A 15621-nucleotide genomic window follows, 5' to 3' on the forward strand; every position below is an offset into this window, starting at 1 on the left:
TGTATTATATTGTTCTCCAAATATAAGTGTATTATATATCTCCAAATCAGGGTGTGGTTACTTCAAATACCTGCACATTATATCTTTTGAAGTATTTACTTTTAAACTGTGGTAGCAAGTATGGGAAATTAATATGAATCTAATTTGTTTACCGAGAAGGAAGGCTTTCGTATCGTGTGGTATCGCTTATGTTCCAATGTCGATGCTATCAGTATCGCTTCGATACCAAACGATACCGATAATAAAAAGAATCGTATAGTTTCGCATGGCCTCGAATCGAGACTCTCAAAAAAACAAAAAATTAAAATGTGACTTATTGAATTTTTTATTTACAAAATACAAGTACAATTGCTTTTTAGAGACTTAGTTACTGTTTTTTAATAATCTACAATACTTTGGCTATCGTCCATTCGTTGTTTTTTCCTTTGCCGTACTTTCGTTGGTAATTTAGGATTTTCTTTTATTAATATTGGCAAAGATAGGTCTAATTTATGTCCTATATCACTTTCATTTTCTTGTTTGACGGGCCATTTTTAATGTAATTTTCAAGAGTGGAATAGTTCTGCATTATAAATACAAGCTTATCTGCCTTGTCACTATCGAGATTGTATCTACGATCAGTGATGACAGGGCCAGAAGCAGAAAATGCTCTTTCAGGTGATGCAGAGGTTGGTAGAGTTGCCAACCAAGATCTTGCAACACTCGAAAGGATACGAAGTTCCGCTGCATGCTGCTTCCATCATGCTAAGGTGTCAGTTTTTCCTGCATTTTAGGATCTTATTGTTTTTTCCTATTTTTCCATTTCAAGTTTAATAGGAGGGTTTTCGTGTATATGATGTGAATTAGTATCTTCCTTATACTTTGCTAAAATAATATTGTACTCATTTTCCTCCCAACCTTGTGCATTATCAGCAACGGAATCGTTACTACCTTTTTTATTACTGGAGCTTAAGACAGACAATGAAGAATTCTCAAAGTACTCTTTGGTTGTGGGATGGTTTTCAACCAGTTTTTGAATATTTTCATTGTCAACATCACGAAGATGTCCACGAAAAAATAGATAAAGGTAATGTCCTAGTGCAAATGCGGGTAATTTACGGCCTTTGTCTGGGAATCTCTTATTTAGTTCTGATAATAAGTCCTCCTAGAATTTTTCTTCTAACTTGTTGTTTCCATGAGTAACATAATTAATTTTTTCTTTCTCGATGAAGTTGAAAAGTGCTGTTACTTTCCACAGTGACATGTCAATTCGGATCTCTGTGTCACAAGATAAAAAAACTGATAATTTTTTAACAGATTTAAGCACTGGAACAATAGCTATAAAGAGTAGGAGCTGTACATCTGTAGGTACGATTTTCTTCCAATCATCACCTTCTGTATCGCGTAAGTATATGAGTGCAACCTTCAGTCGATGCATGACGTGCGGCATATCGTAATGGCTGTTCCATCTCGTGGTTACTGTGGAGGGTATTTTAAGATAACTCACATCTAACCTAGAACAAGCATCTTTCAAGGAAGCACTGAAGGTTGTCGATATATGAAGCCTGGTAGTAAGTGAGCTGGCTTTAAGAAAAGCATCTTTCAGTTCCAGGGTACCGTCAACTTTTTTTTGAAGTGCAATGTTGAGTTTGTGATCACTGCATGTAACAGAACCTTTTTCTCAGTATCTGGTATACTGGTATTGAAAGTATCGGTTATGTTGGTATCTTTTGGTATCGCAGCGATACCAAACGATACCATCATAACCGATACTTTCGATACCAGTATCCCGTGATCTTGAAGTCGATACTGTAAAGTATCGCATCGAGACCAAATGATACCAAACGGTACCATCATTAACGATACTTTCGATATTGCGTGATTTCGATATCTATACTGTATGGTATCGTACCGATACCAGACGAGAAATCGAGACTCGAGACCGATTATCTAGTGTCTAGTTTATACAGTGCTACTGGTATAATCCATATTGAACAAGTTTTTGCTTATGAAGCTAACTCAATTCAATGCATGTTACATTTTTTACTTTTTCAAATTTAAGTTAACAAAAAAATGTTTCAAAAGAGGATATAAAAACAATCATTATGTTTGGATAGAAAAAATTATCAGAAGCTCGAAAACTAAAAAGAAAACAAAAAAAAGATGTTTCCCTGTCAAAGTATAAAGGAAGTTTAGAGAAGTATTTAAAAACTTGCTCAGAAGTTGTGTCAGTACCATCTATTAATTCTATAAATATATATAAATATAATCTATAAACAGTATTCAAAACATTTAGGTAAGAAAATCAAACATTTAACATTTCATCATATATTAAATTTGACTAGAATATCATTAAAAATTTGAGTAATATTTTAAAATTTGATTACAGTGTGAGCCATCAACTAGCCAAAATGATCTAAATTGTAATCATTCTGAAGCAAGCAACCAAATGGACGCCGTCATTGAGTCTACAACATTCGAAGTTGAACCAGAAATCTCCGATAATTACTTGGATGTAGGAAGCAGGCCTAAAAATACTGTCATTGACTGATCTACTAGTCAAAATTGGTTTAATTCAAATAATAGATTTTGACTTCCCTTTTACTAGTCAAGAAGGAAGGAAACGAAGATTTAATATAAGTCATTTTTTTGGAAGCTACGCAATGGGGAAAAGTATAAACGTGAGTAAATAGGTTATTCTAAAACAAAAGACTTTTGCTTCTGTTGCGAGCTCTTTTCTAAGAAGATTACTTAGGTTTCTGGTGAAAGCGTATCAAAATGGAAAAACTAAATAACAGATTTGAATTGTTATATGACCTGGCTTGATCTTATTAAAAGGTTCAAAGGATCATCTACAATTGATGCAGTTCAGCAGAGACAAATGGACGAAACTACAAAACACTGGTGGCATGTCTTAGAGCGACTTTTTTCCATTATAAGATTTCATGGGTCCCAAAATGTAGCTTTGCGAGGGACTTCAGATAAACTTTATGATGACAATAATGGTTGCTTTTTGAAAATAATGGAGCTGCTTGCCAAGTTTGATCCTGTGATGAAAGAGCATATTAGGAGAATAAAAAGCAAAGAAATTTACAGTCAATACTTGGGTAAAAATGTTCAAAATAAAATTATTCAAATTTTATCTGAAGCAGTCAAAGAAAAAATAGTAGTTGATTTGAAGGCAAGCAAATACTACTCAATTATTGTTGACTGTACTTCAGATATTTCCCATACTAAACAAATGACAATAATTCTATATTTTGTGTCAATACTGTCCACTCCAGATGAAAAGGAAAGCTACGTTGATATAAGAGAGCATTTTTAAAGCTTTATTGACATTATTGATACTACAGGCGCTGGAATGACTGAAAAAATATTAGAAACTTTGGATTCTCATGGAATTTCTATGCAAGATTTAAGAGGACAAGGATATGATAATGGATCGAAAATGCGAGAAAAACAAAACAGAGTTCAAGCCAAGATCCTTCATCTTAATTCACGAACCTTTTATGTTCCTTGCTCATCTCATTCACTGAATTAAATAGTTGTCAATGATGCTGTTGGATTCTGTTTAGACGCAGTAACATTCTTTGACATTGTGCAACATTTGTTTGTATTTTTCTCATCTTCAACTCGTTTTCGCGATGGAACGTTTTACGTCAATTTGTCAAAGGTTTAACTTTTAAAGGACTTTGTGAAACCAGATGGGCAAGTAGAATTGATGCAATAAAACCATTAAGACATCAACTGAGAGAGATAATACAAGCTTTAGAAAGCTTCTGGAATATCGAGTTACCTGTACCTTCAGTAACAGCAACCAAAAAAAAAAAATCTGAGTCCAGAGCACTACTGCAAAAAATTGACTTTTTTTGCAGTAGTGCTCTGGACTCAAAGTTTGTTTGCTGCCTTATCACTTGGTATGATGTGCTGAGATATCAAGCAAATCTCTTCAAGAAGTCAATTTAAATATTCCTCAGGCTGTTTCATTAATTTCTAACACTTTGGAGTGTCTTAAAGATTATAAAACTGATGAACAACTTCAAAAGATGTTAAAAACTCCAAGAAAATTGTCTGTTGAGCTAGATATTGAGCCCGAATTTGAAAAAAAGCGTGGTCGTACCAAAAAAAGAAAGTTTGCTTATGAAAGTCAAGAGGAATCAATGATTGAAGGGGACAATTTTAAGATTAACTTCTTCAACAACATTTTAGATCACGCTATTGGATCTTTGCAGGATCGGTTTGAAATGCTTATGCAGCAAAATAATCAGTTCAACTTTCTTTACAGTTTAAATGCCAAGGACATTACTGAAGATGAATTACTAAAAAGATGCATGGATTTAGAAAAATTATCATCTTGCAATAAGTTAAAAGATGTTTTTGGAACTGACTTGTTTGAAGAGATGAAATATTTGCGAAATGGTTATAAGGGAAACTACTCTCCAAGAAATATTTTAGACTTTATTTGTTCAAACAATTTGAATGCAGCTTTGGGAAACTTATTTGTCTCTCTCAGAATACTTTTAACTCTACTTGTATATGTTGCAACAGCAGAGAGAAGCTTTTCCAAGATGAAGTTAATCAAAACGTATATTCGCTCAACAATGACAGGATAGAATGGATGGTCTGGCAATGTTATCAATAGAACAAGCAATAGCAAAAGAATTGGAATTAAAAGATATGATTAAACCATTTGCTATTGTAAAAGCAAGAAAGGTTAAATTGTAAATAAATATTGAAAGTTTACCACGAATGTCCATAATACAATTATTTTTTTTTATGCGGGGGGAAAAGGGAAAGGCGGGGGGCGGGGCGCCAATTGAAAAATGGCTACAGGCGCCATATACCTTTGAGCCGGCCCTGGATATATATATGTATATATATATATATATATATATATATATATATATATATATATATATATATATATATATATATATATATATATATATATATATATATATATATATATATATATATATATATATATATATATATATGTATATATATATATATATATATATATATATATATATATATATATATATATATATATATATATATATATTGTATATTATATATTTTTAATAAAAATACAGTAAAAAATAAATTACAGTCAATGATCTTAAAATTTTCTTATGAAAACATTTTTAAAAATAGTTTAAAAAATAGAATAGTTAAGAAAGTGAAGGTGTTACAGGCAGCAAATAAACTCAAAGGATCGGGAATTTATATAAATGAAGATTTTTCCAGCGAAACACGTGAAGTAAGAAAAAATTTAATGAACAAGATGAAAGAACACAGAAAGAATCGTAAATATTCTGTTATTATTTACGATGAAACTCATTGTGAAAGATTTTAGGAGAAAGCAAACCAGCGCTTAATCACATTTTCTACTTTTAACCTTTAAATAAACACATTTTATTATACTTAATAAAATAATTACATTATTATTCATTATTATTATTAATTTTTTTTCATTTGATACATTTATCCTTACAATGAGTCAAACTACTATTTTCCAAAACACTGAATTAAAATCAATTCTAAATAAAAAAACAATATTATTGAATAAAGATTCTGATCCTGACTATTCAACTATTATAAAGAACAAATTAGAAATTTCAATTCAATTTACTATGATATAGAATCGGTAAACCTTATTGAAGGTTTGGATAATAATTGGTTCTCACTTTTACACTTAAGCTTAAGAAGCTTACAAAAAAATTTTGAATTGTTTAAGCAGTTTTTGTATAAAAGCAAAATTGATTTTAAAGTTATTTGTCTTATCGAAACTTGGTGTCACGATATTAATATTGAGAATGATTCAAATTATCAGTTACAAAATTATAAAGCAATTCTTCAGTTTAGGAACTCTGAGAAGACAGGTGGGGGATTATTTATTTTTATAAATAACTTATTGTCATTTGAATGTAAAAAATAATTATACTCAACCAAAAGCAATTATGAGTCGTTGTGCATTGAAATCGCAAACAAAGCCTTAAATATTATTAAAATATTATTGTCTACGTTATATACAGGCCACCTTCTGTAACAATAAAACTATTTGAAGATTACGTAGAAAAGATATTTAAAACCGAATCAAGATCAAATAAAAGCATGTACCTCGTTGGCGATTTTAACCTCAACTTTCTTGAGTATGACGCAAATAAAAAATAAAATACTTTTTCAACTGTAAAAATGGTTAACTTTCCAAAATGGTTACATTCCACTAATTAATAAACCCACTCGAATTAACAAAGAAAGTGCTACTGTAATTGATCAAATAATCACTAATGAATTCATAAATTAAAACAGGAATATTTAAATCTGACATTTCTGACCACTTTCCAGTAAATATAGTGTCAGAAAAGTGCGATAATATTTGTGCCCAAAAAATGAAAAGAACAAATAGAGTAATCAATGAAACTAATATAAACTATTTTCATAACCAATCATCTTTTATAAATTGGAATCATCTTTTAAAAATTACAAACGCTAATAACGCATATGATATGTTCCTTAACAAGTTTCAAAAAGTTTATAAGAAAGTTTTTCCAGAGACTATAAAATTTGTCAAAATAAAAACGCTATTAAATCCATGGATAACAAAGGGTATTCTAAAGTCGTCCAAAAAAAACCAACGTTTATAAAATAAATTTATCAAAAAAAGAACACTTGAAAATGAAACCAAGTATAAAATTTATAAACGTCTTTTTGAATCAATTTTAAGACGTTCTAAAAAATATTATTATTCTGAACAGTTAAGTAAATACAAAACGAAACGCAAAAGATCTGGAACATAATTAAAGAAGTAATTGGAAAAAAAATCTTGATCGTAATGGCCTTCCAATCAATCTTAAATCAAATAATGAACTTATTACAGATAAATCTTTAATTGCAGAACAATTTAATCAGTACTTTGTTAATGTAGGTTCTAACTTAGCAACACAAAAGGAGAACACAAAAGTTAAATTCGAATCTTTTTTAAATTCTAATAATACCAATGCAATGAACAATAATGAACTTACGGAAAGAGAACTGTTGGATGCAATGTTTTTGTTAAAACCTAAAAAAAGTTTAGGATATGATGATACAAGTCGTCGCGTCATTATAAAATCAATAAAATATATAACTATTCCACTGTTGCACATTTTAAAATATCTTTAAAACAAGGCGTTTGTCCTGAAAAACTTAAAATTGTAAAAGTTGTACCAATTTTTAAATCTGGTGATGTTTCAAACGTTGGAAACTATTGGCCGATCTCAATTCTTTCTTGTTTCTCAAAAATACTAGAAAGAATTATGTACAATAGACTTATTCCTTTCTAAATAGTAATTTCACTCTTTATAAAAAACAATTCGGATTTAAGTCAAGACATTCCTCTGACCATGCCATTATTCACCTTATTTATGACATACTTAAAGCGTTTGATGAAAAAAAATATACAGTAGGAGTTTTTATAGATCTTAGCAAAGCGTTTGACACAGTTGATCATAACATTCTTCTAGCTAAACTAAAATATTATGGCATAAAAAACTCAAACATTGATTGGTTTAAAAGTTACATAACAAATAGAAAACAATGTATATCGTATAACGGAGGAAAATCAAAATATACGACAGTTACATGCGGTGTTCCTCAAGGATCAATACTGGACCACTACTTTTTCTTGTTTATATAAACGACTTACATAGGTTTTCTAATACTTTAACTTCAATTTTATACGCCAGTTACACAAACTTGTTTTACTCTAATAGTAACATCGACTTTTTATTTGAAACAGTCAATAAGGAACTCACAAATTTAACTGAATGGTTCAAGTCGAATAAACTATCCTTAAATATAATAAAAACCAAATACACTCTTTTTCATAGACTCCACAAAAAAAAATTATTCCATTAAAACTTCCCTATCTTTGCATTGATAATTCTATTATAAAAAGAGAGCACTCGTGCGCGTTCTCAGGAGTATTTCTAGACGAAAATCTTTCATGGCGCGAAAACATAAGTGTAATAAAAAAATAAAATATCAAAAAATATTGGCTTATTATATAAAGCTAAAAGATTTTCAGACCAAAATTGTTTAAAAAACTTTTCTTTTATTCACAGCTACCTTAATTATGGGAACATTGCTTTGTGCAGAACCAACGCAACCAAGATAAAAAAACTACTCAGTAGACGAATTATTTCAAACGTAAACAGTTTAACGCCCTCAAAAGGTTTATTTAATAAACTAAATATACTCAATGTCTATCAACTAAACATTTATCAAATACTTAATTTTATGTATAAAATTGATAATAAAATGACACCTCTATTATTTAATACCTTTTTTAACAAAATAAATCATGTTTACTCTACTAGATTTTCAAATCAAAACTACATAACCCAAAACCTATGATACGGCCACCAAGTTCTCTATTGCAAATAGAGGACCCAAGGTTTTTTTTTAACTGTATTTTTATCTTCTTTTTTATTATTTTCTGGTTTTATTTTCTTTATTTATCTTTTTAATTTCCTTATGCGAACAACCCACCTGGTTTGTTTTTTTCCGTTCTTGATACTATTAACTTGAACAGTCTAAAAAATGACTCTTAATCCTATTAATAATTATTGATTAACAATCAATAAACTTTTTCATTGAATAGTTCTTTTTATAACTTCATTTCAAATCAGCTCATATATATAATTTTGTTTTGTTTTGTTTTTTGTACACCTTGAGGTTTTTATTGTATTTTATTAAATTGCGTCATATTTTTTTCCTTTTTTTTTTTTTTTTTGGCTTTTTTTATTTAAATAAAAATATATATTTCAATTAATTTTTAACGGTATAATAAACTATTCATCTTGTAAAACAACTGCTTTACAATATAAAAATACGATGTAAACTACGGGGCTTAGTGATAAGAATATTTTTGTCTTCTTTTTGCCCCAGCCACGTAATTATTTATTTATACATTTTGGTATTGTAGCATTTTTTTTAAACGGCGAAATATATACATAAAAAAAAAGCAACGAATAATGTAATGAAGACCTTTTCCGAAATATATTGGTTGAATCTTGGTTAGAAAATAAAAAAATAAAAAAACATTTGCAAAAACAATTTAGAATGCAGAAATGATTGTGATAACTGGTACAAGCAAGCCTTTACAACTCTTTTTCCGCGCCGCATCTGTCTTTGCGAAAGTAAACGTGTTAACGATACAGCAGATCGAGAAAAAATGTTTCAACTTTGCAATGAGCTACGCTCAGAAAACAAGCTAATGGCCGTAATACTACAAGAAGCTACATTAAAAGTTGTAAATTTTTAAAACCTCGGTATAGCAATACGCAATGTCCCCATATCGTTGCAATCAGATCAACTATGGCTTTTCTTGACTACTGCGTTTATTAATAATATTGGTGAAATGGATGTCAATAAATACGCAGTTGAACAGGGACTTTTTGGATTCAACAGCTTTTGTTGCCAAGACGGTCAAGTTGCAAGCAACCAGTTTTACATCATTTCATTATTTGACGAAATTTTTTTATTGTAACCGCTTCAGACGGAAGTCAAAAAACGTAACTTTGACAGCTGCAAAGTGATACCTCAAGCAACTTTATTATAGAACTGCCCATAGTGCGCAAGGACTAAGCCTTGGCGAAAAAATATTTAAGCACGATTGGGAAATATGGCCGTATGGCCGCCCATAGATGGATGCAAATTGTTGTAAGTTGTTATACCACACTCAATATAATATTAGTGTAAGGATCAATAGGAGTCCGCTGTAATCCGCGCACTTATAAAACTTGTATCAACAGACCGTGCAAAGCAGTTTCCGTTGGATGAAAATAATTACATTACCCCAAAGTGGTTTGCATCTACCCTGAGTCAAAAAAAATACAGCTGTGATGTGTGTTTCGAACCACTGCACCTTGATTGGATTATTGACAGAAAAGAAAACGATCTATTCCAAAATGAAAGAAACTGTCAAATGACGTACATACATTGTCAATCAGCAAATTTACACCATAATTAAATCAAAACGTTTAATAATATTAGGGGGCAAACATAAAAAATATGGACTACCTCAGGGAACCCAGCCACACTTGCTAAGCGCGTTCAGTTTTTTACAAATCGGCATTAGCCTATATCCGAAATCAAGCCCCTAAATCAATACAAAATATATAAAAATACAAAAATATCATTAAAACCGCGCGATGAAAGTCAAGCAACTACTGGAGGCTTGTTAACAGCAGCTACGCATACAAACGCACCCTCACTATAGCAACTTTGGCAAAAACTGCAGATGGCCTTACCGATATTTTAAAACAAAACAAAGAAGATACTAGCAAAGACGTATTTGCGCCAATTCTCGCCACTAGAAGTGACGGCTGGAACACACAAGCTTGGTTAGGACAGCTAGACCGATACCATAACATTCTTCGTCATCAGATCGTAGAACTACTCACATTTAGAAATAGACACGTCTGGATAAAATCTCTTCAAGATCACATCAATAATCATAACTCAAGCCCTTCATGAACTTTAAATGCTGCTGGGCAAAATACTACACCTTCCGTTGTCGGACCATACAAAAAAAAGCTATTACAGCTGGCCAAATCATGCAGCGGCACTACTAAAGCGAGTCAACGCTCATAACATCAAACCTGGAGAAAAGGTAAAACTACTCACATATGCCTGGAAAAAAGCCTTAAAATTTGAAAAACGGCAAGAAGCTACCTGGATGCCTATACTCAATAATACCACGGGTACGAGTTAACAAGTTTCGCGTCGATGTACCGGCAGGAGAAAAATATGTTTGACCAATACACTTGCTACAAGTTGTTAAAAAAACTCTTGCTAATCTGGACAAGCAGGCGAAAAAATTTCAATATCTATTTTACGCGCTCAACGCAAGGAAAAGCGAAATATACCTGCTGTTAAACAAGCTGCCGCTCTAGCAGCTCCTTGTACTTCAAAAAGATTTGTTAAGCTCCATCCAAAAGCTGCCACCATACATGTAGCTAAAGCACTAAGAAAAAATTCTGCTGAGCCGAAACAATGTGGAGGATAAAAAGTTCTTTGTACCTGTAAAAAATTCAGACGTGAAAAAGGTATAGATTGAATAAACAATTTAAAAAAGTCCCATCTGCCCTAGGGGGAGATGGTTTGTGGCCTTTAGACCTGAGGGAGGAGAGGGATGACCCTTTTTATAACAAGTACAAGAGAAGAGGTTTTTTGTACTTGTAAAAAATACAGGTGTGAAGAGTTTTTTGTACCTGTAGAAAAATGATACCCATAGAAGCACTTATCGTCTTTTTTATCTAGAGTGGGTGGTCCCTATTTTGTAAAGAGTTTTTCTCAACTATAAAACAAAACTCCACGTAAAAAACTTTATAAGGCAAAAAAAATGATCTAAAGTGATAATAACCCATTAAATGCCCTTATTTTCAAAAACGTTCTTTCACACCTTGGAGTTGGAGTGAGGGAGTGGCGTGTTCCAGTGACGACGATTGTTACTTAATCATTAAATCAAATAATTTAATTTAAACATTAATATTTATTAATATTCTATTTCATTTTTGTATTCAAAAACATTTATAGAAGATAATAATGCAATCCTGCTATTTTAGTATTTCTGACAATTTAATTTCAGATATTGCTTACAACCAACGGAGTAATATTGTTCTATACGTTTCACGTTTCAAAAGTCATGTGACTTTTTATAGTTCTGCAATGTTCTTTCAATGCTCAGCAATGACTGCACCGCGGCGCAGTTATTGAACAACGTTTTTTAAATATTTTTGAGGGGAATATTGTCACTAAGATGTTTAAAATTGTAGAAGTCAATCTTCTGACAATGCCGCAAATTTGTCTGGAGTATACAGAGGGATGGAAGCAATACAGTTTGCCTCAAACACAAATCGTTTTAAATATACACTTCCGCCAATTTACCTAAACTACTTTATTAATGTTACATGCAATGTAACATTGTAAAAAAGATTTATAAATAGTAGCAAAGATAAGCATTTTTGCGATATTTTTTTTTTTTTTACATCGACGTCAAACTAGAACAAACGTTGATATTAAGACAAATGTTTTTATACGTCAAACGTTGATATTAACACAAATGTTTTTATATGATTTTTTAATGAGCATGAAATTCTCTACCATAATATATTTAAATAAATAAAAAATTCAGATAGTCTGCCAGTAAGGTTTAGTTTAACTTGTTAGTTGGAACCTTGACAAACTAAATATTAGTTAACTAAACCTGTAGATAGAACATCTCAATTTTTAGGAAAATGTCAGTCAAAACCTTGTCAAACCAACGCGATGATTTGTTAAAGTTTTTTATTACTGCGACAAACGCCAATGCAAACTTTAATTCGAATGTTTGTAAACAATTTCTTTTTTCTGTTTTTTTTTATTGACTCACTCCCAACAAGGCTGGTTGCATAGCAACCACTATTAAGTTGGGAGTTACGACTAAAAAAAAAAAAGAGAATAGAGTTATAGAGCAAGGAAACGGTTGACTAATGTATGCAGAAATTCTCAGATACTCGAGTAAAACAGTGACTTATGGCTGAAAAAGAAATTAGTTTTAGAAAGAGAAAATCTAATACTTCTTTATCAACAACAACAACATCAAAAAAACATCAAGGTTGAAATGAAATGTAGTTAATGTAATATTTTTAAATAAAAAATTTTTTTAATAAAATGTTATTGAGTTTTTAAATCCTTAAAACAGAAATAAAACAGAACTTAAACATCCTAAAAACTTCTCTTTTTTAAAACTTTTTGTTTATTTGACGTGGATATGGGCCAATAGATATCAAAGTACGGCATTCTCCTTTCAAAAATATCAAAGTATTAGGAGATTAATGCAGTTTTTTAAATTTTTGTTGCAACTAGCCCCGGCCTCCCCAACAATATAATAATAGAAGTTTTTCTCAACTATCTTATTTTTTTTATTCCACTTGTATTATTAATAAAGAAACAACCGTATCATTAATACAACCACCAAAAAAGTCTGTTGTTCGGTTTAATAAAGAAAGAGCATTCTTCTGGCTCTCAACAAGAATGTTGCGAATATCTTTAACCACTTCAACATCAGAAAAATAGTCAAATCCCTGACTTTGTGTAACATAGAAATTGGTCATCCAAGGACCAGTCAACAATTTTCCCATTAAACCTATTGCACACAGCTCACATATATATCTGAAAATGAATATACAAAAAGCCATTATCTGATTTTCAATATATATAGTATATATAAACAATTTACCAGTGTCTGATGTTAAGTCTAGGAGCAAGCTATTTCTTAGTCCTACACATGAAACCACACCAGAGTGCAGGAAAGTTCTCAACAGAGCATAGTAATAAATTAAGACTCCACACGTGTGAAAAAGGATATGTAGTCGATTTCCCCTGTAGCGTGGTAGTAGTCCTCTGGGAAGCTTGTTGTTATCCAAAAATATAACAAAACCTTTTGGATTACCATAAATAAGAAAACACAAAGTATATATATTTATACCCTGTATAGAAGTCTTTTGCAAATTTGAAGTATTTCCCCTTTTTAAATCTTGTATACAAAAACATATAAACTTAAAATAATAACTACACTAACAAAATTACACTGCAAGAAAGTAAATATGATAAACACTGCTTTTGATATGTGTGTGCGTGTGTGTGTGTATATATATACATATTTATATATACCTTTACCATCCATGTAACGGAGTTTGTTAAGCTGAACAACTATGTTAGCAGCAACACAGTCTTAACAAAAAGATTCCCTTGTGAGGTTTCCAATGCTTTAAGCGATGACTTGTAAGTACTGGACATTGTGTCTAATGGGTCAAGAAGACAATAAAGTTCATTTAACGATTATTTCCACAAATTGTTTAACTTAGTTACAGTTGCATGGTTTGTGGCAATTCTGTCGCTAATGGTGTTACTTATATTGCTAATAATAGTACTTCGTATTTCCAAGTACTTTTGCTCGTAGAAGTCACTATATAACTTTGCAAGATGATCTATTGAATGTGTAAAGTGACTCTGATAGTCATTAGCTGTACTTCCAGCAAGATAGTTAATTGCCACAACCATGCATATTGTCTGAGTTGTAAAGTGTACTGCATTTACATGAACACCCTCCTGAGTTGCGGTATCAAAACCCAGAGTAAGATCTTTGGTTGACAACGCTATCTCAGCAGTCTGTAGTTCTGAAATAACACCTAGTTCACCCATGATCTGCTCCACAGTACGGTGTAGAAAATCACTGAAACAATATCCTGTGTGTTCTCCAATTTTATGGAGTAGCAGTGGCGCATTGTGAGAAGGAACATGACACGTAAGCGTGTTATATATTAGAGCCCTAATACTTGATGAGTAAATTTTGGAATGCCTTTAGTTTCGCTCTATTTGCTGTATAGATCCAATTTCTTCTGTAATACAACATATCATTCTGTAGGACTTTTGTAATATTGCTATTAGAGAAGACAACTGGTTCTGGGATGATGCTAGCTGCTTTTTCAAATAAAGCATTTTGAAGTTGCTTTAACTTTAAGTTAGAATAATTTTTGCTTAACTTCTCACGCAGTTGATGAATTGTTGTTTCTTTTCGACCAACAGTCTGATTAAGTTTTTTAAACCTATATAGTTTTAATTGAATTTTTTCTATCTTTATGTTTGTAAATTTTTAAATCCTCTTTATGTTTTAGCTTTTTATTGACAACTTCGTTTACCAATATAGATAACCGTTGTTTAAGGACTTTTTTTCTTGGAGTCAGTTGGTCATCTCTCACCTTTGGGAACAGTAGTTGTGAATCAAGAAATAAAAAACCATAATTTGAAAAGGAATCAGCACATGATTCAGCTGAGCTATTTGATTCAATAGGAGTTAAACAATGCAAAGAATTGGATCTAAATGATGCATTGTAGACTGTAGGCATTGTAACTGCTGCAATGTCAGGTAAAATAATTGAAGAAATTGATTCAAAAACTACTTCTGAGCAAACTTTTAAAAAAAAACATTCATATCTCTTGATATTGTTTTTGATTTTTACTTGTAGGAAGTGTGCGTGTGTGTGTATATATACATATTTATATATACCTTTACCATCCATGTAACGGAGTTTGTTAAGCTGAACAACTATGTTAGCAGCAACACAGTCTTAACAAAAAGATTCCCTTGTGAGGTTTCCAATGCTTTAAGCGATGACTTGCAAGCACTGGACATTGTGTCTAATGGGTCAAGATGACAGTATTTTTTGCTGTTTTAGTAGTTGAAAATCCATTTAGAATATACAAATAAATAACATGTCCTTTTAAACATAGCTGATAAGAAGTCAAACTTTCAAAAATAGGCAGTGCGATGTAAGTGGACTGGAGATAATTCAAAACAACACTTATGCATTTTCTTTTTGACATTTTAAAACTTGAAGTTCAATTGCTGCACAAAAAATCAAAAAATGTAAATAAATTTTTCCACATAAAAAATAACAATAAGGCAATAAGGCTTACAAAGATAATTACATCAAAGTTTTAACGATAAAAGGTGTTTTTTATTTTATAAAATTCTTAAGTTTTTTCAAAGACTTATATTTTTAATTTAAAAATATAAGTCTTTGAAAAAAGATTATATTTTTTTAAAAT

At 31.1% G+C, this 15621-nt stretch overlaps 2 protein-coding genes across 2 annotated transcripts; both read left to right on the forward strand.

Annotated features, from left to right (window-relative positions):
* The first annotated feature begins 2791 nt into the window (after positions 1-2791).
* On the forward strand, positions 2792-3304 carry LOC136092079 (uncharacterized). The gene has a single exon (XM_065819799.1). It carries the CDS (start codon positions 2792-2794, stop codon positions 3302-3304), a length of 513 nt encoding a protein of 170 aa, XP_065675871.1.
* Positions 3305-3340: 36 nt separating this feature from the next.
* On the forward strand, positions 3341-4592 carry LOC136092080 (uncharacterized). Its single transcript, XM_065819800.1, has 2 exons — positions 3341-3448; positions 3957-4592. The coding sequence occupies exons 1-2, from the start codon at positions 3341-3343 to the stop codon at positions 4590-4592; spliced, it is 744 nt and encodes a 247-aa protein (XP_065675872.1).
* Positions 4593-15621: the final 11029 nt, after the last annotated feature.

Source organism: Hydra vulgaris, chromosome 15 (assembly GCF_038396675.1).
Source record: "Hydra vulgaris chromosome 15, alternate assembly HydraT2T_AEP".
Classification (NCBI taxonomy): Eukaryota; Metazoa; Cnidaria; class Hydrozoa; order Anthoathecata; family Hydridae; genus Hydra; species Hydra vulgaris.

Bases quoted from the DNA above. Each gene is read 5' to 3' on its own strand.
- LOC136092079 (XM_065819799.1), top strand. From the start codon at position 2,792: ATGACCTGGCTTGATCTTATTAAAAGGTTCAAAGGATCATCTACAATT.
- LOC136092080 (XM_065819800.1), top strand. From the start codon at position 3,341: ATGACTGAAAAAATATTAGAAACTTTGGATTCTCATGGAATTTCTATG. The intron at 3,449-3,956 runs GTTCAAGCCAAG...AATATTCCTCAG, and splicing joins TGCGAGAAAAACAAAACAGA to GCTGTTTCATTAATTTCTAA.